This window comes from Schistocerca cancellata, chromosome 1, assembly GCF_023864275.1.
Source record: "Schistocerca cancellata isolate TAMUIC-IGC-003103 chromosome 1, iqSchCanc2.1, whole genome shotgun sequence".
Classification (NCBI taxonomy): domain Eukaryota; kingdom Metazoa; phylum Arthropoda; class Insecta; order Orthoptera; family Acrididae; genus Schistocerca; species Schistocerca cancellata.
Genome location: NC_064626.1, coordinates 777,183,716 through 777,208,994, shown reverse-complemented (window position 1 = coordinate 777,208,994; position 25,279 = coordinate 777,183,716). Strand labels below are relative to the sequence as shown.

General features: G+C 42.9%; 1 protein-coding gene across 2 annotated transcripts in view; it reads left to right on the top strand.

Annotated features, from left to right (window-relative positions):
- The window catches only part of LOC126187358 (vacuolar protein sorting-associated protein 4), a 166,972-nt gene that overhangs the window by 35,436 nt on the left and 106,257 nt on the right, over positions 1 to 25,279 (top strand). For both annotated transcript variants that reach the window (XM_049928401.1, XM_049928393.1), the window contains exon 4: positions 23,798 to 23,933. In XM_049928401.1, coding sequence (XP_049784358.1) covers positions 23,798 to 23,933 — 136 coding nt within the window. The remainder of the gene's footprint in view (positions 1 to 23,797; positions 23,934 to 25,279) is intronic.

Here is a 25,279-nt window from a genome sequence, read left to right as displayed (position 1 = left end):
CCTCCACGCTGCCCTCCAATACTAAATTGGTGATCCCTTGATGCCTCAGAACATGTCCTACTAACCGATCCCTTCTTCTAGTCAGGTAGTGTCACAAACTTCTCTTCTCCCCAATCCTATTCAACACCTCCTCATTAGTTATGTGATCTACCCATCTAATCTTCAGCATTCTTCTGTAGCACCACATTTCGAAAGCTTCTATTCTCTTCGTGTCTAAACTATTTATCGTCCATGTTTCACTTCCATACATGGCTACACTCCATACAAATACTTTCAGAAACGACTTCCTAACACTTAAATCTATACTCGATGTTAACAAATTTCTCTTCTTCAGAAACGCTTTCCTTGCCATTGCCAGTCTACATTTTATATCCTCTCTACTTCGACCATCATCAGTTATTTTGCTCCCCAAATAGCAGAACTCCTTTACTACTTTAAGTGTCTCATTTCCTAATCTAATTCCCTCAGCATCACCCGACTTAATTCGACTACATTCCATTATCCTTGTTTTGCTTTTGTTGATGTTCATCTTATATCCTCCTTTCAAGACACTATCCATTCCGTTCAACTGCTCTTCCAAGTCCTTTGCTGTCTCTGACAGAATTAAAATGTCATCGGCAAACCTCAAAGTTTTTATTTCTTCTCCATGGATTTTAATACCTACTCCGAATTTTTCCTTTGTTTCCTTCACTGCTTGCTCAATATACAGATTGAATAACATCGGGGATAGTCTACAACCCTGTCTCACTCCCTTCCCAACCGCTGCTTCCCTTTCATGCCCCTCGACTCTTATAACTTCCATTTGGTTTCTATACAAATTGTAAATAGCCTTTCGCTCCCTGTATTTTACCCCTGCCACCTTCAGAATTTGAAAGAGAGTATTCCAGTCAACATTGTCAAAAGCTTTCTCTAAGTCCACAAATGTTAGAAATGTAGGCTTGCCTTTCCTTAATCTTTCTTCTAAGATAAGTCGTAGGGTCAGTATTGCCTCACGTGTTCCAATATTTCTGCGGAATCCAAACTGATCTTCCCCAAGGTTGGCTTCTACTAGTTTTTCCATTCATCTGAATAGTATATATCAGATATAAATAAAGACATAGACGAATAAATATATTTATAAGCATGCTGCTACCGTTTTTTCATGTAACTGTGGAGTAGTTATGGCCTGACGCGATCAATAGTTATTGGCCACTTTGACCTCCAATAACTCGTGTACTATTCAAGTTATATGCCTGTAATTCATACCAATTTAGGTTTACACTAATAGCTTTCTAAAGACACGTCAATCAACAAAATTGGATGAACCGTTTAGATTTTGGAAATTCGTTGCTGAGTGTTACTTGTATAATTCAATAGTTGTTGGCCACTTTGACCTCCAATAACTCGTGTACTATTCAAGTTATATGCCTGTAATTCATACCAATTTAGGTTTACACTAATAGCTTTCTAAAGACACGTCAATCAACAAAATTGGATGAACCGTTTAGATTTTGGAAATTCGTTGCTGAGTGTTACTTGTATAATTTACAGTCGGATACTAAACTTTAAACTAATAAAGATATTGAAAATCTGATGACACCAACAGAATTGTTGTGCAAATAATGGTAATGTACATGTTCCTTTCTAAGGTATCATGATTCCTCTGGCTATTATTAATTTCTACATGAGCTGTGAAATGTCCGCTGTTATGGTTTCACAAAGTCTGCCATCTTTGGCACTCTCGGCATACACAACTCCTTCATCGACGCAAAGCACTGTCCTCGGCACCGCATCAACATGGAATTCCCAGCCATGGGGTCGGCCTGGACCACGCGCTGGAGCTACCCCTCTTGCTATGGCTAACATTTGGCACCACACGGCTACTGACGAGCTGCAGTCTGCCGAGCAGCCCACGTGTGTCCACGCCAACTCCGAATTTTCAGAGCGCCACAACTTGCCCGTTATCTCATATGGTGTATATCATCATGATTAAATCTAAATTTCTGAGCATTTTGGTTAGGTAGATACGAGTGGTGTGCCTAATCTCTTTCATAGTGCATCAGAATTTGTGCTCTAGTTACACTAGCAGATATTATAACTAACAAATTGTGTTACATTTAGTTTTGCCTTTCAGTAGGAGTATATGTTACTTGCATTTATCATAAATTAACAACCTTGGAAAAAGTTTTTCTTTTGTCTTAATAGAAATCTTGTTTAGAGGGAATTAATAATACTTCTACCGTAACAGATCCAAAGATTAAAAGTGAATTGGCAGGATTATTTCAAAGTTAATTGTTTACTGTTCAATAAAATATTACACCAGCCGCATTTCAGCCCCTTTGTGAATCCAGTACTTTAATATGGGATGAGTTAGTTGATATTTGTAAGCAGATGGAAATCACATTGTCTACGAACTCTTGGAAGCTGCTACAAATGGATATGTTGGGAGAGTTCCCTAGAGTCATGTACCAGAGAAACTAAAGGTGCCTCAAGTATTGTCCTCTCCTTTGGATCTCTATAGGAAGTACAGGCTCTGTCTGCACTCCTCCACTTGACTGTAACATGTCAGTGGTAAGATTAGGCTCCCTATATAGGGGCTACAGGGACCAAAGAGAACTCGGAGTGCTATACCAATCCTCCTAACCAACACATTACGAGGTACTGTCTTGCATCAAAGCTGAAACTGTGCTAGCATACTCATTTCACCTGTTGGGAGCATACTGTGTCCTCTGTGAAAGGAGGCAAACGCAAAAGGTATCGTCTATTAATCATCAATGTACTGTGAATTCACTAGGGGAAATGGCAACAAGAGATAGAAAGACGCGCCCAGTGCCCTAATTGAGTACAGCAACTGGCCCGTTCAGCATGTGAAAGAGGCTATCCCGGGAGCCACTGGGTGAAAAGGGTGCAACAAACTACAGATTGAAGGGCTTGTTGGAACAAACAGTGCTTGTCTGGGATCTGAGATCGTATGTAGATCATTACAGAGGAGGTTGACGACACCAGTCTTGCTTGTAGAATTTCAGCTAAGTTCAAACTCTACAGCAGGGACTGCTAAGTTTCTGTGACAAGTTAGGCTGCGACTTCCTAAACTTGCACCATAGTAATGAGAACTACAGGGTCCCCCTAAATGTCTCAGGCATGCACCACACATTAGAGGCTGTCACCCAAGTGGCTGACTGTGTGTGGTATGCACACAAAGGTTTTTTTTACCTTAGGCGACTCTCCATTCAGTCCAGAAAACAATAGCTGCAGGAGACACAGAAGTATCAGTGTAAAATCCAAAGAAATGCCCCCACATGTTAGAGTATTAAAATCCTATTGGTTAAATGCCAAAGTTTTACCGATGAAGGGGCAGAGCAGAGTTAAGCAAGGTTTACAAATGCAGTGAAAACTATGTCGCCGGCCACGGTGGTCTAGCGGTTCTAGGCGCTCAGTCCGGAACCGTGTGACTGCTACGGTCGCAGGTTCGAATCCTGCCTCGGGCATGGATGTGTGTGATGTCCTTAGGTTAGTTAGCTTTAAGTAGTTCTAAGTTCTAGGGGACTGATGACCACAGATGTTAAGTCCCATAGTGCTCAGAGCCATTTTGAAAACTGTCACTTGTCCACCACTCCAGTGGCATCACTGAAGCTGCATTTGGAAGTGCCAAAATTCCTGTGGCATGACTTCACTGACACCACTTTTAGCCATGCCATGAGAGTTAAATTTGCTTTAACTTACCACCAATTAGCAGTCTTTCAACTGCCATCTCAAGGTGGCTGAATTTCGAAGCTCCATTCAAATGTGTCAGTAATTGTTTGTGTGAATAATATTGCCAGATGTGTGTATCAGAGTACCTAAAATGTCTGAGAAGTCTTTGTACAGTTTATTGAATTGTACAAGGAGCGACCACAAAACCGAATGCTACAGGTACAGAAGTTTGAGCATTTCTTGAGATGAAACTTCCTGGCAGATCAAAACTGTGTGCCCGACCGAGACTCGAACTCGGGACCTTTACCTTTCGCGGGCAAGTGCTCTACCATCTGAGCTACCGAAGCACAACTCACACCCGGTCTCACAGCTTTACTTCTGCCAGTATCTCGTCTCCTACCTTCCAAACTTTACAGAAGCTCTCCTGCGAACCTTGCAGAACTAGCACTCCTGAAAGAAAGGATACTGCGGAGACATGGCTTAGCCACAGCCTGGGGGATGTTTCCAGAATGAGATTTTCACTCTGCAGTGGAGTGTGCGCTAATATGAAACTTCCTGGCAGATCAAAACTGTGTGCCCGACCGAGACTCAAAACTCGGGACCTTTTCCTTTCACGGGCAAGAGCACTTGCCCGCGAAAGGCAAAGGTCCCGAGTTCGAGTCTCGGTCGGGCACACAGTTTTGATCTGCCAGGAAGTTTCATATCAGCACACACTCTGCTGCACAGTGAAAATCTCATTCTGGATTTCTTGAGATGGTGGATGGTATGTGGGAGCGTTTCCAAAGCCTACATCGATGCACAAGATAAAGTGTTGACATTTTATGTCACTTCTTTTATATGTTCTTAGGGAAAAAGATTGCACTTAACTTAAAATATAAATGAGGTAGTTTCTGAAAGTTGGATAAAATAGTTCCATTACTGTACTCAGTGCATACAAAAATTTGATCATTTTATACAGTGTGGTAAGGGCTCAGTTATAATGACAACAAATTGATGAGGCTAAAACAAATTGAGCCAGAACTGTATATCTAATGTTGTGTATCAGGTTTTTAATAGAACTCAAGTGACAGCTGTGAAACTACTCGAAATTGGCTATTTTATTATTAATTAGAAAGTAATTCACAGATGGGTCTTCTTTTAAGAGTGCTGCATCCATTATAACTTTCTTTGATGTCAGTGTGTTAATTCTGTCTAAAATCCATTTCCAAAGCCAAAATTTATGCTTTCTCTTTTTATTATTGAATTATTGGCTCAGTTCTAATGCCATGAATAACAACACTGATGTATTTCTTGATCTCCAAAATGCATCCCCCCCTCTGCGGGTCCGGGGGCTAGAATAGGCCCAAGGTATCCCTGCCTGTCATAAGAGGTGACTAACAGGAATCTCTCACTTTTCGGCCCTGTAAGTTCAGGTTCCATTGTATGGTTTGACCTGCCACTTTCCAAATTCTACAGAAGTGTGGGTCATATGGGGAAGGACACCTTACGTGGTGCAATTATCCATAGTGCCCTTAGATTCGATCTCCTGGACCTCTTGTCATGGCTTTGCATCTCCACTTGCAATTCAACTACTTGGTTAAGGACACTTCAGGGTATGTCATCTTCTTCCATTGTCTCCTGTCCTCTTCCACCCCCATGACAATATTGGATTTCTCCGCGCCCAGTATCCAACACGGTAACAGGGTGTATACGGCCCGGGACATCCGGGAATTCCGGGAAAAACCCGGGAATTTTTTCATCCGGGAAAAACCCGGGAATTTTTTAGAATTCCGGGATTTTTCGTTGTTTTAGATTGCAGTTAAAGTTTTGTAGGTGTGACGTGTAAGTTCTGATACGCTGACAAAGAACTTTAGTCCACTACTGCTAAATAATATTGCACCAATGAAACACAAATCACAGAATAACACCAAAATAAAAGTTTAGTTGCATAGAAAATGGGTAAATAGTGTCAAAGGATTTAGGTCGAAGATTATGCAGTACGTCCGTAACAACTAACATGCATTCGATGTGTGTGACGTCACAATTGTTTACATTTCTAACAGATCACCAGAAATTATTACGAATAGTGGCTTGAGATGCGTTACTTTCGAAGTAAATTTCCACGCAAGATGATTTATGTTACGTGTGAGAATGTGCAGTGCATTTCTTAAATCACAGGGCATTATAACTCTCATTCAAAACGTAACACTTTGAGGATCAGCCATTTGAAAAATGTCGGGCCCAGAAGATAAGTAATTTATGCCACTATTTAAAATTTTACCGGCACATTTGTATTTGATATGACTTAACGTGTAACACACGCTAAAAAAAGACCGAGCTTCAAGTTAGTTTTCATATTTAATGTTGTTCTTTCATAGATAAAAAATTATGCAATTGCCTTCACAAAAATGTGCATAATGTGTTACTGAGCAATGTCACAAGTCCCTTCATGCCAGAACACTTCGACTTTTCTAAGCAACTGATAATCATTTTGGCACGATTTTAATTGCCAAATTAGAGCCTGTTAGTAGGCCTACGGACTTCCTATCATTGTAGGACTAATAACAGTGGATGCCAATAGAGGATGCAATTCTCGTTCGTACATACACATCTGCTTACGAGTTAACCGGTGTAGAAACGCACTTTGCTGAATTGAGCGAGCTCGGGCTACCTTCGTAACGTACGCGCCGCGGCCTGTCTTTCTCGTAGGCCTCGTGCTCTGAATAACTGCCGTCATTCGCTAGCGAGGTCACGTGACATGAGCTATGACTGGCTGACAAAAGTGCATCGCTCAACGCAATCTCTATTTTAGAGTTTCGGAAGCTACCATGCTGTAATTTGTGTAATTTGTGTATATACTTCAGCAATACGAAAATAAACTCTGTCCATATTGTCTCGCATCAATCAACTTTCCAAACGCATTGTTTTTCCTGGATTTCATTTCCTAAAGTGCTGGGACGTCCTCCGCCGGTATAAGACCTTTAAGATTCAAAGGACTGATAGGTTTTACAGCTCCGAGGGAAAGTATACTGTTACTTAACACGGATGTATTTTCACCCGCTTTATACGTAATTTCATCCGGGAGAAATTGTGTTTTTAACTGGGAAATCCGGGAAAAATCCGGGAATTTTTTTTTTTCTTGTCCACGTAGACACCCTGGGTAACCAGTCCGTTGTGGTGGGGCCGTCATGTATCCATTTGGTGGTAGCTCCCTAACACCACAGGGATCGCATTGCTGATGCCTGAGCTTTAAATTCCCCACGTTTACCAAGGAGTAGATGCCTGTCCTCCTGGGGCATCAGGACACCCGGCAACAGCCATCATGCCAGGTGGCCTTTGCTGTGGTTGGGTGGCGCCCGTGGGGAGAGCCCCTGATCGGAGTGGGTGGCATCAGGGTGGATGACCCTCAATGAAGCAGACTAAGTCATCTCTTGCTGGTGATGGTACGGCACCAGCAGTCTCTAAGAAGGGTAAGATCGAGTACAATGCTGACAGATATGACCCTAAATCGTTTCCCTACCTTGCTACACCATGCGAGGAACATAGGGCTACAGAAAAAAGAGAGCCGTATTCGCCTCGGTATTTAGTCTGTAGCAGAATGGGCAGGGACAGGGCTACAGAAAGAAGAGAGCCATATTCGCCTCGGTATTTAGTCTGTAGCAGAATGGGCAGGGACTCCTTTCTACCTATGAACCCTCAATTTTTTGTTGAACATCTTGAGGATAAGTTTGGGGAAGTGACAGTGGTGTCCAAGATGAGAAGCGGTGCAGTCTTGGTTCAGACAGCGTCCACAGCCCAATCCTGAGAGTTACTCGCTTGTGACCGGCTGAGTGGTATTCCTGTTTCTGTCACTCCCCATAGAAGCCTCAACATTGTCCAGGGGATAATTTTCCATTGCAACCTCCTCTTGCCGTCTGATGAAGAGCTCTGCACCAATCTAGAACGGCCGGGTGTTCATCTCATCCAGCGCATTCACAGGGGACCCAAAGACAACAGGGTTGCTATCGGTGCCTTCATCTTGATCGGTGCCTTCATCTTGGCCTTTGAGGGTGATTCATAGCCTGAAAAGATCAAGGTGATGGTTTACTGCTGTGACGTTAAACCATCCGTCCCTCCCCCTATGCGGTGATTTAAGTGCTGGAAATTTGGGCACATGTCTTCCCACTGCACTTCCAGTGCCACATGTAGAGAATGTGGACGTCCACTGCATCCAGATACTCCCTGCGCACCCTTTCCCGCTTGCATCAGCTGTGGAGAGCAGCACTACCCCTGCACAGTGCTTGAAAAGGAGTGGAAAATCCTGGAGCAAAACACCCTGGACCAGTTGACTTACCAAGAGGCTAAACTTAAATTTGAACAATTACACCCCGTTCGGTTGACATCCACATTCGCTGCAGCTACATTACCATTGCCATCAGATGTACCAGTTGTACCACACACTGTGCCACAAACAGTGGGCCCTCCGGACCTCCCAGAATACATCTGCCCCCTTGGTGGTAGGGGGAAAAATCTCCTTCCATTGCTCCCAAAGTACCTACTTCGGGAGCATGCTCCCCCCCCCCCCTCCCCCCAATGCAGGGGACATCGGTCCCCTCCCTGCAGCCGGAGAAGCAACAGCCTTCTCCAGCTCCTCTAATCTGGAAGGGGTCTCTTGGGACCCTCTCTCCCAAGGTCTCCACTAACGCCACAGCAGACACTCACCAGTGGCTAAAGGAGCCAAAAGCTGCCGGATGAAGAGCTTCACGGTCTTCCTCAGTGCCTGAAGCTACGTCGGAGAAGTCCTCCCAGCAAGCTCCTAAAGAGGAGGGGCAGGGCAAGCAAACAAAGAAGTCTGTTAAGAAAAAGGACCCTCCGGTGGCCCCAATACCACCACTCCCTACCTGTTCAGCACCTGCAGGTGAGGTGGATATCTCAGCACCCCTGAGGACGTGGATCTCACTGATGCCTCATCCACAATAGGAATGGATACAAATACTCAATCCGTGGCAGCAGGTGACCCTGGGGCGTTCCCAGCCTCCTTGCATGCTTCATGCCTTCTCAGCCTCATAATAATGTCATCCTCCAGTGGAATTGCTGCGGTTTTTTTCCACCATCTGGCTGAGCTACAGCAGCTGTTAAGCTTTACACCTGCTTTCTGCATTGCCCTCCAGGAAACCTGGTTGCTGGCAATGCGGACCCCTGCCCTCCGCAGCTATAGGAGATATTACAAGAACTGTAGCGACTAAGTGTGTGTCAGGTGGGGTTTGTGTCTATGTTCTGAACTCAGTATGCAGTGAAGCTGTGCCCCCTTCAAACCCCTCTTGAAGCTGTGGCTGTCAGATAAGGACAATGCAGGAAATAACTGTCTGCAACGTGTATCTTCCTCCAGATGGTGCAGTACCCATTTACACATTGGCTGCACTGATTCATCAACTCCCTAAACCTTTCCTACTTTTGGGAGATTTTAATGCCCATAACTCCTTGTGGGGTGGCACCATGCTTACTGGCCGATGTTGAAACTTTTCTGTCTCAACTCGGCCTGTGCTTCTTGAATACTGGGGCCCCCACACATTTCAGTGTGGCTCATGACATTTACTCTGCCATTGATTCATCCCGCTGTAGCCCAGGACTTCTCCCATCTGTTGACTAAAGAGCCTACAATGACTTGTGTGGTAGTGACCACTTTCCCATCTTCCTGTCACTCCCCCAACGCCATTCGCTCCGGGTGTCTACCAACATGGGCTTTAAATAAGGCAGACTGGGAAGCTTTCACCCTTGCTGTCACCGTTGAATCTCCTCCACAAGGTACCATCAATGTGGTAGTTGAGCAGGTCACTAGAATGATCGTCTCTGCGGGGGAAAACACAATCCCTTGTTCTTTAGGGTTCCCCCGGCGAAAGTACGTTGGTGGTCGCTGGAAATTGCTGAGGCCATTCATCAAAGAGCATCGACGAGCTCTATAGTGACATAAGTGGAATCCTTCCCTAGAGCACGTAACAGGTTTTAAATGGCTTCATGCCCACATTCGCCAGCTTATAAAAATATGGAAATAGGAGTTTTGGGAAAAATACGTCTCGACCATTGGGTGCCATATGTCACCTTCCCAAGTCTGGACAAAGATCAGACGTATTTGCGGGTACCAGACCCCAACAGGTGTTACTGTCATTAACATGAATGGCGTGTTATCTACCGACGCAAACGCAATTGCTGAGCACTATGCTCGAGCCTCTGTGTCGGAGAATTATCCCCCAGCATTTCGCACCCTCGAACAGCGGATGGAGAGGAAAGCCCTCTCGTTCACTTAATGTCATAGTGAACCTTGTAATGCTCAATTTACAGAGTGGGAGTTCCTCAGCGTCCTTGCACATTGCCCTGACACAGCTCCTAGGCCATATCAGATCCTCAGTCAAACGATCAAACATTTCTTGTCTCACTACAAATGACATCTCCTCATCATCTTCAACAAGTTCTGGTATGATGGCGTCTTTCCATCGCAATGGGGGGAGAGCACCATCATTCCAATAATCAAACCCAGTAAAAACCTGCTCGACGTGGATAGCTATCGGCCCATCAGCCTCACCAACATTCTGTGTAAGCTGTTAGCACCTGTGATAAGTCAGCGGTTGTGTTGGGTCCTGGAGTCACGTTGCCTACTGGTTCCATGCGATGGCGGTTTCCACCAGGGTCACTCTACCACTGGTAATCTAGTTTCCCTCGAGTCTGACATCCGAACAACCCTTTCCAGATGCCAACACCTGGTTGTCGTCTTTTTCGATTTACGGCAAGCTTACGACACAACCTGGTGACATCATATCCTAGCCACATTATATGAGTGGGGTCTCTGGGGCCCGCTCCTGATTTGTATCCAGAATTTCCTGTCACTCCGTACTTTCCGTGTCCATGTTGGTGCCTCCCATAATTCCCCCATAACCAGGAGAATTGGGTCCCGCAGGGCTCTGTATTGCGTTTATCTCTAGTTTTAGTGGACATTAACAGTCTAGCAGCAGCTGTCGGGCTGCCCGTCTCACCTTCTCTATATGCAGACGACTTCTGCATTTCTTACTGCTCCTCCAGTACTGGTGTTGCTGAGCGGTGCATACAGGGAGCTATCCACATGCCCCAGTCATGGGCTCTAGCCCACAGCTTCCAGTTTACAGCCACGAATTTGTGTGTCATGCACTTCTGTCAGCATCGTACTGTTCATCCGGAACTAGAACTTTACCTTAATGATGATCCACTCACTGTAGTGGAAACATATTGATTCTTAGGAGAAACCTGATTGACTTGGCTTCCTCATCTTTGTCAGCTGAAGCAGAAGTACTGTTAGCATCCTCAATGCCCTCCACTACCTGCGCAACACCAACTGGGGTTCACATTGCTCTACGCTGCTGGAGCTCTACAGAGCCCTTGTTCAATCCCGCCTCGCCTATGGCAGTCTGAGACTCTCGTCCACATCTTGCTGGACTACCCACTTTTAGCCACTGCGGCGGACATTTAACTTTCCCAGCACCCTGCCTTCGTTGTTGGGTGACAATGCCTCAACAGCAGATTTAGTTTCATATTTTATTTGTGTGTGTGTGGGGGGGGGGGGGGGGGGCGTGTGTTATCATACCATCTAACGGTGGGCATTTAGCCTTCTCTCAGAGGCCGCCACCCTCCCTCCATTTTAACTCTGTCGCACTTTCTTTGCATTTGTTTGTCTTGGTGGTTGTCTTCTCCCTACATGTGTCCATCTCGCCATGTCTGTTTGGGGTGGACATTTTAAAGTGTTGCAGAGTGGCTGGCTCATCCTTTTTCATTATTGTGATCAACCAGCCCAGACCATCTGCTCTATGATTTTAACACCACCTCCTTGTGGTGTATGTTTTCTCTGTTTTTTGTTCATTCTGTTCGTTTTGTTTTTAGGTGTGATATTGGGTGTTTTAGTACCTTGAGCTTTGCTTGTGTCAGGGAAAAGGGGCTGATTACCCCATAGTTTGGTCCCTTTATACCCCAAACCAACCAACAAAAAAGCATTTGACTCAGTACTGTACCAATACTTATTATCAAAAGTATGATCACACAGGGGTATCAAATGAAATTTGTGACTAGAGTGAACAATGGAAAATCCAGGACGAAATGTAACAATACCATAGAAGGAAAGTTGCTGCTCGCCATATAGCGGAGATGCTGAGTTGTGATAGGCACAACAAAAAGATTCACACAATTATAGCTTTTGGCCATTAAGGACTTTGTCAGCAGTAGACACGCATACACACACGCACTCACACAAACACAACTTGCACACACTTCTGCAGTCTCAGAGAGCTGAGAGGCAGTGTGGTTTCAGCTCTCTGAGACTGCAGACGTGTGTGCAAGTTGCGTTTGTGTACGCGCCCATGCGCATGTGTGCATGCGCGCGCAGGTGTGTGTGTGTGTGTGTGTGTGATGTAAACATAGTTCCTATGAGTACAGTGTCAATAAGTAGTGGTTGGAATCGGGCAACTTGTACAAATTCACAATTGTAACTCTTTGTAGGGACATGAAATGAAACCGTGACATAGCTTCAGGTGGCCAGTATTTGATTTATTGGTAGAATAAAAGGGAAAAACAGTCAATATGCAAAGAACATTGCCTATGGATCACTCTTGCAATCTATAGTAGAACATTGTTCAAGTGTGTGACTGATATTAAATAGGACTATCAGGAGATAATGAACAGACGGAGAAAGGAGCATGAATGGTCACAGGTTTATTTGACCCATAGAATAGTATCATAGAGATGCTAAAGAAACTGAACTGGTCCATACTTGTTAGCTGCAATAGGCAGATGATGTGCTTTGTTGGTGCTACACACCTCTTGATTTTTGACTGAGATAAACTGACGCTCATGCTATTCACACGCTTTTATTTATATGTAAAAGCCAATTTCAGAATTTTTCCTATGAACAAGCCCACATGTGCAATAATTTTGTTGCTATAATAACAAATAAGAAAATAGGAATGTGGGTAAGCTGCTATGAACAGCATAGTGAACACATTATCACAACCAAGACAGACACGAAGCCCACACCCACCACAGTACTACAGGTTTTATATGCCGTCTAGCTCCACAGATGATGAAGAGCTTGAAAAAGTGTATTATGGGACGAAAAAGTTATTCAGATAGTTAAGGGAGACGAAAATTTGTGATCAGGAAATGGAATTCGATAGTAGGAAAGGGAAGAGAAGGAAAAGTAGTAGGTGAATATGGACTGTGGGAAAGGAATGAAATAGGACCGGGCTGGTAGAATTTTGCTCAGAGCATAATTTAATCATCGCTAACACTTGGCTTAACAAACGTAAGAGAAGGTTTTGTATCTGGATGACTCCTGAGATACCAGAAAGTTTCAGATTGATTATGTAACAGACAGAGATTTAGCGACCACACTTTAAATTAGACGTTTTCAGAGGCACATGTGGACGCTGACCATAATTTATTGGTTGTGAACTGTAGATCAAAACTAAAGACACTGGAAAAGATAAGAAATTGAGGAGATGGGACCTGGATAAGTTTAAAGAACCGGAGGTTGTTGTGGGTTTCAGAGGGAGCATTAGGCAGCAGTTGATTAGGACAGAAGAAATAAATACAGTACAAGACGAATGGGTAGCTTTAAGAGATGAAATATTGAAGGCAGCAGAGGATCAAGTAGGTAAAAAGACGAAGGTTTATAGATACCCTTGGATAACACAAGAGATATTGAATTTAATTAATGAAAGTAGAAAATATATAAATGAAACAGGTAAAAGAGAATACAAATGTTTAACAAAAAATGAGATTAACAAGAAGTGCAAAATAGTTAAGCTGGCGTGGTTGGAGAACAAATTTAAGGAAATGGAAACATATTTTGCTAGAGGAAAGATACACACTGCCTAAAGATCTCTTTGGAGGAAAGAGAAGCAGCTGTAGGAATATAAAGAGTTTAGATGTAAAAAGAGTCCTGAACAAAGAAGGGAAAGCAGAAAGATGGAAGGAGTATATACAGGGTCTATACAAGGGAGATGTACTTGAGAACAGTATTATGGAAATGGAAGAGGATGTAGGTGAAGATAAGATGGGAGATGTAATACTGCATGAAAAATCCTACAGAGCACTGAAAGAGCTAAGTCAAAACAAGGCCCCAAGAGTAGACAGTATTCTGTTAGAACTACTGATAGCCTTGGGAGAGCCAGCCATAACAGAACGAGCCAGCCATAACAGAACTCTTTCTTCTGGAAGCAAGTTGTGTGAGACAGGCAGAATACACGCAGACTGCAAGAAGAATATAATAATTCCAATCCCAAAGAAAGCAGGTGCTGTCAGGTGTGAAAATTACCGAAGTATCAGTTTAATAAGTTATGGCTGCAAAACACTAACATGAATTCTTTACAGAAAAATGGAAAAAATGGTTGGAGCTTACCTCGGGGAAGATCAGTTGGTATTCCGGAGAAATGTAGGAATACGCGAGGCAACAGTGACCTTACAACTTACCTTAGAAGATGTGTTAAGGAAAGGCAAACCTGTGTTTATAGCATTTTGTAGACTTAGAGAAAGCTTTGACAATGTTGACTGAATAGCCACTTTCAAATTCTAAAGGTGGCAGGGATAAAATACAGGGAGGAAAACGCTATTTACAATTTGTACAGAACCAGATGGCAATTGTAAGAGTCGAGGGGCATGAAAAGGAAGCAGTGGTTGAAAAGGGAGTGATGCGGGGTTGTTGCCTATCCCTGATGTTATTCAATCTGTATATTGAGCAAGTAGTAAAGGAAACAAAAGGAAAATTTGGAGTAGGAATTAAAGTCCAGGCAGAAGAAATAAAAATTCTGAGGTTTTGCTGCTGACATTGTAATTCTGACAGAGACTGCAAAGGACTTGGAAGAGCAGTTGAATGGAACGGACAGTATCTGAAAGCAGGATATAATATGAACATCAACAAAAGCAAAACAAGGAAATGTAATGCAGTAGAGTTAAACCAGGTGATGCTGAGGGAATTAGATTAGGAAATGAGACACTTAAAGTAGCAGATGAGTTTTGCTATTTGTGCACCGAAATAACTATATTGGTAGAAGTAGATAGGATATAAAAGGCAGCTTGGCAATGGCAAGAAAAGTGTTTCAGAAGAAGAGAAATTTGTTGACGTCGGGTATAGGTGTAACTGTCAGAAAGCCTTTTCTGAAAGTGTTTGTATGGCATGGCATGCAGCCATGTATAGAAGTGGAACATGAATGATAAACAGTTTAGACAAGAAGAGAATAGAAGCTTTTGAAATGTGGTACTGAAGATTAGATGGGTAGATCAGATGACTAACGTGGGGAGGAAAGAAATTTGTGTCACAACCTGACAAGAAGAAGGGATTAGTTAGCAGGACACATTCTGAGAGGTCAGGGGCTCACCAGGTTAATCCAGGAGGGAAACTTTCGGGGGGGGAGGGGGGGGGGGGGGTAAAAATTGTAGAGGGACACCAAGAGATGAATCCAGTAAGCAGATTCAGAAGGACATAGGTTGCAATAGTTACTCAGATGTGAAGAGACTTGTACACGATAGAATAGCATGGAGAGCTGCATCAAACAAGTCTTTGAACTGCAGATCACAACAACAACATCAATGCAAATAAACCTGCATTTTTTGAGAATTTTCAGGAGTTACCATTGGCCTGTTCATAATCTAATTTGTAATCAATTGGCATTTGCAATTTAATTACTGTAGCAGATATTGAAACTAACATATTGTGTTATGTCTCTGTTTTTTAGTTCTTTAGTGACTATAATTAACTTCAAAAAGCTGTAGGAAACTAGTAATTTTTACCTCTCTGATCAGGGTGTCATTGCTGTCCATCGTGTAATGAAAAAGGTAGATTCCTCCTTAGACCCGCCCACACTCTTTTCCTCACCTTTGACAGAGTGGTGCCTTCATCGAAGATCAGAGCAAGCTATGAAATTATCACAGTCCGGCCGTACATTCTGAACCTGACGCACTGCTACCACTGTCATTGATTCAACACTAGAATGTCTTGTTGACACCCAGCCAAATATGTAACCTGTTGTAGGGATGCACACATGGGTGATTGTCCGCCTCCTCCTCCCTGCTGTATCGACTGCAATGGCGGCCATGCTGCCTCCTCTTGGGATTGTCCCACATATCTTGACGAGCGGGCTGTCCAAGATATCCGGTTAAAGGAATAAGTGCTTTACCCAGTCACTCGCAAGTTATTGGCTAGTTGCAAATCCTGCATTCTCCCATCGGGCATCTATAGTTCTGTTCTTGTTACCCCTCACTCCATAAAGGACACAAGGCCCCGCAGACATGCGACCTCCAATTCAGCTCTGAGGTTATAAAATCACCCAGTGTCAAGGTAGAATCGCCATCCCTGCGCCCAGCTGTGCAACAAGCCAGCAAACTCTCGCCTCAAGGAGCAAAGCCACCAGCTACACAACTAGTAGGCCGGAAAGGACAGAAGGATACTCCCTTGAAGACTTCCTATGTCCCTCCAGTCAAACGACACCAGAGTCTTCCTCTAACTGGAAAGGCTCAAAGAAGTCCACCAAAGGCAAACAGTCTTCTCCTTCGCTGACTTGAAGATCCTCTTCGACGGTGTTGCCATGTGATACCTTAGCCTGGCCAGCCTCCTTGTTCCTGGTACGCACCACCAACCGTTTTTCAGTGTTGGACTTCACAGACCGACCACACAAGCAGGCCGATGCTTCTGTGGACCCCATGAAGCAGGATCCTCCTGCTTCTGTGCCCTGTAGTAGCTCACTTCACAGGCTGTCACTCATCAGCTACTGAGGTGACACCCCTACATCTCGTCCTCATCATTATTCTCCTCCAGTGGAACATTTGTGGCCTTCAGTCCCACATGGAAGCTTTACAACTACTTTTAGTACCGGCATCCCCTTGTACTCTGCCTTCAGGAAATTAAATGGCGCCCTCACGACCACTTTGAACTTTCACATTTTTTACTGGTTCATTTTTGACCTCCTTGAGGTTCGCATTCCATCTCTTGGTGACATCATGTTGCTCGTACAGGATGACATTCATAGTTAACCTATCTCCCTGACTACCCATCTTCAAGCTGTTGCAGTTCGCCTTTTCCTTCCCCTCCTGACTTTTCCCTCTGTACCATTTATGTCCCTCCGTCATTCGATGTCACCAGGGCAGACTTCCTTTAGCTTATTGGGCAGCTACCTTCCCCATTTTTGCTACTCAGTGACTTTAATGCACATCATCCCCCCTGGGGTTCTCCCAGGACCTGTCAGAGAGGTGCCCTCTTGGCTGACCTTCTTAACCAACTTAACCACTTCTTCCTTAATACTGGGACACCCACTTTCCTTTCCGACTCCTCGCACACCTATTCCCATTTGGACCTATCCTTCTGCACTGCCCAGCAAGCCCATCGTCTTGAGTGGTCTGTTCTTTCTGACACCTACTCGAGCAACTATGTGCTATCCGTTTGCTGACTCCTATCCCATTTGCGTGCACACCCAAATGGCAGCGTACTAAGGCTGACTGGCAGCTTTACTCCTCCCTGGTGACCTTCGCAGACAAAAATTTCCCCAGTTGTGATGACCAGGTGGAATATCTCACAAATGCCATCCTTACTACTGCAGAATGTTCCATTCCTCACACGTCCTCTTTACCACATTGTGTCCCAGCCCCTTGGTGGACTCAGGCATGCCGTGATGCAATACGCGCATGGAGATGTGCTCTCCTCATTTTTAACCGTCATCTTACGATGGCAAACTGCGTTCATTATAAACAGATACTTGCAAAGTGTAGTTGCATTCTTTGGGATAGCAAAAAAGATAGCTGCATTTCATTCATTAGCTCTTTTAACAGTTCCATCTCTTCCTCTGTCATGTGGGCCAACCTCTGACGGCTCTCTGGGCCAAGATCCATTCCAGAATTTCCGGCCTGACAGTAGCAGACAATGTCATCGTGGACCCTATTGCTATCTCCAACACCTTGGGCCACCATTTTGCGGACTTTTCGAGCTCTTCCTTCTATCACCCTGCCTTCCTCCATCCCAAATGAGCGGAGGAGGCTTGGGCGAGACCTTTCTCTTCTCCGAATTGTGAGTACTACAAATGCCGCCTTTACTATGAGGGAGGGAGCTAGACCGTGCTCTCAGTTTATCCCAATCCTCCGCCCGCCCCATGGCCAGACGTCATCCACATTCAGATGTTGCAGCACCTTTCTCTTGTGGGCAAGCACTTTCTGCTTAACACGTACAGCTGCATCTGGGCAGAGGGCACATTTCCTGGACGTTGGCGGGAAGCCACCGTCATATCCATACCCAAGTCTAGTAAAGACAATAACCTTCCTTCTAGTTACTGCCCCCATCTCTCTGACCAGCTGCATTTGCAAAGTGATGGAACGTATGATTCATGCTCAGCTGGTATGGTGGCTCGAGTCTTGCAGTCTACTGACGAATGCGTAGTGTGGATTTGGAGCAGAGCATTCTGCAGTGGACCCTCTCATCACTTTGTTCACCCATGTCATGAATGGTTTTCTGTGGAAATCCCAGACTGTGGCCATGTTTTTCAATTTGGAGAAGGCCTATGACACCTGCTGGACAACTGGTATCCTCTATACTCTTTGTATGTGGGGGGTCTGTGGCCGCCTGCCCTGTTTCCTTCAGGAATTTTTAAATGACAGAGTTTTCAAGGTGCTTGTGGGTTCTGCCTTGTCAGACACCTTTATCCAGGAAAATGGTGTGCCTCAGTGTTCTGTCCTGAGCATCGTCATCTTTGCTATCGCCGTTAACCCTATAATGGCCCAAGGACCTCTCACGGAGCGGTGTCTTCACCGGTGTCTTGATCGTCTTTATTCCTGGAGCGTCGACAATGGCTTTCACTTTTCCACTGACAAAACTGTCTACAATTTGTGGCGACGCAATAGGTTTCTCCCACCATCTTAACATCTTGGCTCTGTTGCCCTTCCGTTCATTGAAACTAAGAAATTCCTGGAAACTCTCTTGGTCTTCCCATGTGTCTTACCTGGCAGCCCACTGTACGTGGTTCCTCAATGTCCTGTGTGTCCTCAATGGTACTTCCAGGGTTGTCGATCAAACCACTTTCCTCCGTATGTACCGGTCCCCTGTCCATTCAAAACTCGAGTATGGGTGCTTTGTTTATGCGTCTGCACATTCATCCCTCTTACGCCGTCTCAACACTATCCACCATCGTGGCACCTGTTTGACCACTGGCGCCTTTTACACTAGCCCAGTTGAGAGTCTGTATGCTGAAACTGCTGAACTACCATTGTCCTACTGCCGTGACTTTCACCTCAGCCAGGTATACATGCCTTTTGTTTGCCATGTGTGGCCAACGGTCCTATGCCTCCTCTTTTGATGTTTCCTTTGATCGCCAGTATGGGATGTGGCCCTCTTCTTTGTTACCTCCTCGTGTCTGCTTTCAGCACTTGTTACGGCGGCTTAACTTCACACTACCTGCAACTTTCCTGGTGGTGTGAACCCTTCACCATCTTGGCTTCATGAAGCAGCCCATGTTAACCTTGGCCTTTATTCGGTTCCTAAAGACACTACTCCAGCCCCACTCTATTGCCTTCAGTTTCATGACCTTCGCATGGAACTTTGCGATAGTACCTTTCTATACACTGATGGCTGTCAGACTGACCGTGGGGTCAGGTGTGCCTTCGTCATTGGCACCCATGTCTTTTGGTATCAGTTTCTGGCACACTACTCAGTATTTACAGCCGAGCTATCGTCTTGTATCAGGCCATGGATTACATCTGGTGACATATCCCTTTCAATTGTGTCCTCTGCTCAGACTCACTCAATGCCCTTCAAAGTGTATGTGCACTGTACACCGCCCATCCCTTAGTGCAGCGGGCCCAGGAAAACTGTCATGTGCTCACTCTTCATGGAGCCAGTGCGATGTTTCTGTGGGTTCCTGGTCATGTTGGTCTGCCAGGAAACGAGGCTGCTGCCAAGGCTGCAGTCCTCGTACCTCAGCCCGCTAGTCCCTATATTCGCTCCAATGCTCTCTATGTTGCCGTCTGTCGGTGGTGGTGCACCTTGGCATTGCCAATGGTCCTCCCTTCATGCGAATAAGCTCCAGCTTATTAAGCCCGTCCCAGCAGCTTGGACAATCTCCTCTCAGCTCTCCCGCCAGGAGGAGGTCATTTTAACTAGACTGTGTATTGGGCACTGCCTTTTTATCCATTGTCATTTGATAAATGGTGATGCCCCACCACTTCGTACACATTGTGCCCAAGCTTTAACTGTCCTCCACTCCCTTTCAGAATGCTCATTTTTTAACCGTTTACGTTCCCGCTTGGGTTTGCTGTCTGAGTTATCGTCCGTTTTAGCAAATGGTGTGTGGGCTGTCGACTGTATTTTATTTTTTATCTGCCACAGCAATATGGTGAAGGCTATTTAATTTTTAGTTTTGGACCTCCGTTTCTGTATGGTGTCTTTTTTTAGCCCTTTCTCCAGGTCCCTACTTTTAGCTGTCTTCTCTTATATCATGTAGGACTGACGTATAGTCATTTTTTGACACCCCTCTATCTTCATGTCCTGTGGTTTTGACTTGGGTGCATATGACTCCAGTTGCTTTTTTGCGCCCTAAAGCAAAACGAAACCAAAACCAACACTCATCTACAAGAAGGGTAGTGGAAGTAATCCACAAAAATACCATGTAATATCCTTGACATCAATTTGTTGTAGAATCTTAGAACATATTGTGAGCTCAACTTCAATGAGGTATCTGAAAAGAATGACCTCCTCCATTCCAACCAGCATGGATTTTGAAAACATCGTTCATGCAAAATTCAACTCGCACATTTCTCACATGACACACTGAAAGCTTTGGATCAAGGCAGTCAGGTAGATGCAGTATTTCTTGATTTCTGAAAAGCACTTGACTCAGTACCATGCCTACACCAATTGCTCAAAGCAGCATGTTATTTGGAGGGAGTGTCATCATCAGAAATAACTTCTGGTATGCTGCTGGAAAGTGTGTTGGGACTCTTGTATATTAATTATCTCTATCTAAATATTAATAGTAACCTCAGACTTTTTGCGGATTATGCAGTTATCTATAATCAGTTGTTTGAAAGAGGATGTGTAAATATTCAGTCAGATCTTGATAGGATTTCAAAGTGTTGAAAGATGGCAACTTGCTTTAGATATTCAGAAATGTAACATTGTGCACTTCACACAAAAAAAAGCCATACTAACCCATGACTATAAGCCAGTGAGTCACAGTCGGAATCGGCCTACTCGTACAAATACCTGGAGTAATACTTTGCGGGGGTATGAAATGGAATAATCACATATGCTCAGTTGTGGGGTAAAGCAGGTGTTACACTTCAGTTTATTGGTAGAATACTGTGAAAGTGTGATCAGTCTACAAAGGAGATTGCTTACAAACCACATGTGTGTCCCATTCTAGAATATTGCTCAAGTGTATGGAACACATACCATTGGACTAGCAGGGGATATTGAACATATACAGAGAAGGGCAGCTGAACTGACTCTTGAGGATAAATATAAACTATCCCAAGGAAGCCTACTAATAAAAGTTCCAAGGACCGATATTAAACAATGATTCTACAAATATACTGTAACCACCTGTGGCAAGGTTAGAATAATTGCAGCCCTTGCACAGGCTTTAAGTCAATCATTCTTCCCTCTCTGCATATGTGAATGGAATGAGAAGAAACGCTAATAACTGGTACAGTGGGACGTACCCTCTGCCATGCACTTCACAGTGGTTTGCAGAGTATAGACGCAGATGTAGATAGATACAAACTGTCCTGAGAAAGCCTTCAGGAACTGGCTTCAAATGATTGCTAATAATATACTACAACCCTCCATATTGCTCGCATAGAGATCACGAGGGCACAATTAGATAACTACAGTGTGCACAGAAGCATTTCAAAAAGTCATTCTTCTTGTGCTCCATTTGTAAATGAACAGGAAGATGTGTTATTAACTGGTGTAACTCAGTCATGCACTTGATGGTTTGCAGAGTATGGATGTATATGTCATTTGTAAAGATGTAAGGAGTTGTTCATCAAAATAAATACTATTGTCAGATTTTTATGATGTTCCAGTGATCATTTGCCTTTATCTAATGTGGAGCTTATCTTTTGTATAAATTCTTTGATGTCATTTATAATGCTTTTTTTGTTATTGACATTCAAATTGGTTTTTAAAAATTACATCTTTCATTAGTAGAGATGTTTAGATTTTTTTGCTTCAGTCTTTTCAAATACTCTAGGCAAGACTGATAGTAGAATGAGAGGGTGATAATTCTTCATATCTTCTGCCAGTTTCTTTTTGAATAACAATTTAATCCTGGCATATTTCAGCACACTTCAGAAACACCGCTACTTGAAGGACTGATTTGTTATAATAGAGAGTTGTTTGTGAAGTAATCACATATGCCCTTGATTACAGATGTAGATGTTCCATCTTACCAGCTGAATTTTTTGTTTTTTAAGGCAGCATTGTATCCATTGCAGCTCTTTTGAGTAATTTCTACCATTTTGCAAATGTGTTCTGGTTGTTATCCAAGTTTATGAAACTAGTCTTACCCTGATATGCTGCCATGTCTGCATCCAGCCTTTTGTTACAGTTGAGTAAATTTGATATGTGAATAGGATTCACTAAGATATTATTTTTAAATCTAATTTTGAAACTCTTGCACTCTTTACTTCAGCTTTTAATTCTCAATGAGCAATAGACTACAGTGCTTTCATCTTATGTCTGTGTTATTTACCAGTTTTTTAGCTGCCAATACAACTCATCCAAATACAGATGTATAGTAATCAGCATACATGATGAAATTCCAGTTTACTGGTTATTTTCTTTTGCCATGTTTAGAATGAATCTGAATTTCTGAATTAAGTCAATATTTTCAACACATCTAAATTTAAAGACTGCCGCTATGATGATTTTTTCTTGCCTTTTCTGTCTATGGCTCTGCACGAAGATATTTATATTAAGCTAAGAACAGTTTTTAAATTGATGTAATCACTGTATTCAAATTACATAGCTCAGTGAAACTCTCATAGACACTTTCTTCAGTAATTTATGTATTCTCTTTATAACTTATCAATGTATGAAAAGATAGATTGCTGCTTACCACAAAGATGACAAATTAAGTTGCAGACAGGTACTATTAAGAGAGACTTTCACATTAGCTTTTGGCCACAATCTTTGTCAGAAAAAGAAAGAGAAGCATAAACACAAGGAAGCATGCCTCACACACATATGACCGTCATCTCTAGCATCTCGGACCAGAATGCCATTCCTTATACCATTACTCTTTATAACTTATTGTGGCATCAACATGGATGGAGGTGTCTGCGAGGTCTGTAGCTTCTACAAAAACTAGCTGCCATAAAATTAAATTTTTCATTTGCTTACATACAATCTTCTGTTAACCATTACTGATTTAAGAAGATAATCTTGATGTTCACACTTTCAAGAACCATAATCCCAATATGCCTATAGAGCATTTTTATGCTTGTTCCACAAATTTAAAAGCATATTGTCTTTGGAATTTGTATTTAATGTTTCCAAGTAACATTCTGAATTTATCACCTATATCAGAATGTTGTGATGTTCTGCTTCATAGGATATGAATTAGCTAATGAAGATTTAACAATATTATGAGAAGGAAAGTTGCTACTCACCATGTAGTGGAGATGCTGAGTTGCAGATAGGGAGTCACAGATCGGCACAACAAAAAGACTCTCACAATTATAGCTTTTGGCCATTAAGGCCTTCATGAACATCACACACACACACACACACACACACACACACACACACACACACACACACAATTGCAGTCTCGGGTAACTGAAACCACACTTTATCAGACAGTACCTTAGAGAAATCAGAATGAGGAGATTTTCATTACTCTGATGTTCAATTTAAGATAGTATATGTGATTGATAGTAGTACAACTAATGTCAAATAGTGAATAGTAGATAGTCTGCATGTAAATTAGGTATAGAGCCAGGTTAGCAGTTCATGCATTTTGAGTGTGTGGAACTGCGACATGTTTTATTCTTATTTTACTTACTAAGTTAGACATGTCATATATCTCTCCCTTCCCTCTTACTCTTATCCCCTCCCAAAGAGCGAGCATCTTAAACCGAATTTATGAGAATAGATAAAATTTCATTTCAGATGAAGCACAAGGTGAAAAGGCAAAAGAGAGTATTCGTGCAAAATGTCTACAATACTTGGACAGAGCAGAAAAGCTGAAAGAATATCTTAAGAAGGGAAAGAAGAAACCTGTTAAAGCTGGTGAATCAAATTCCAAGTAAGTGATATATATAAATATAATTTTACCTCAGTTGTGTAATGTGCTCTGTAATTCACACCTACATGCTTGGCAGGTAGTTATAGAATGACTTTATAATATTTTTCAGCAGTTCCACTGTCAAATAGCAAGTGTGCAAAAATAAACACCTAAACCTTTCTATGCGAGCTCTGACTTCTCTTATTTTTATTATGACAGTCATATTTCTTATGTAGATAGGATTTGACAAAATACTTTTGCACTCAGAGGAGAAAGTTGGTGATTCAAATTTCGTGAAGCGGAAAATGCCTGTGTTTTAATAATGACCTCTCCCCTACTTCGCAGTAATGCAAAATGAGCTGCCAGTCTTTTAACTTCTTGTTCTCTGTCAATGCTATCCGGTAAGAATCCTACATTGCACAGCAATACGCCAGAACAGGAGGGACAAGCATAGTGTCGGTAGTCTCTTTAGTATATTTGTTGCGTTTTCTAAGTATTTGCCAATAAAACTCTTCAGTTCACCTTCCCCACAACATTTTCTATGTGATGCTTGAAGCTTTAGTTGTTCATAGTTAAAATCTTTGGTATTTAGTTGAATCAAAAACCTTTAAATTTGTATGATTCATTGTGTAATTGAAATTAAATGGAATTTATTTAGTACTCATGTGAATGGCATCACACTACTTTTCCAGAGTCAGTTGCCACTTTTTGCACCATGCACATATCTTGTCTAAATCATTTTGTAATGTGTATCAATCTTCTGACAATTTAACTAGATGGTAAGTGACAGAATCTTTTGCAAGCAATCTAAGAGGGTTGTTCATATTGCCCCTTAAATCATGTATGTAGGTAGGAACAGTTGATGGCCTATCCCTGCTCCTTAGGAATAAGAGATATCACTTTTGCTTCACTTGGTGGCTTCCAGTCAATTACCATTAGCTGTGACCCGTCTGACAGAACATCATAAATTCAGTCGCACAACTGAGATGATGCTCTGCAGGCACGCAATTTGATTAGAAGCTGCTTGTGATGAATGGTACCAAAAGCCTTCTGGAAGTACAGAAATATGGAATCAACTTGAGATCTGCTGTCAGTGGTATTCATTCTGTTGTGTGTAAATACAGCTAGTTGTGTATCACAAGAACTGTATTTTCTGCAGGCTGTGTGTCAATAGATCATTTTCTTTGAGGTACTTTACGATGTTCGAAAACTTTATATCAAACACATTGAAGATTGTAGAAGCACTATGATTATTACTTTGAATCGTGTCACGTAGCGCATATCAACCAATAAAAGCATTTTAACAAATATAATAAAGATCAAAAGTGAAAGAATAAGTAGTTTTTTTCAAAGACTAAATATTTTTA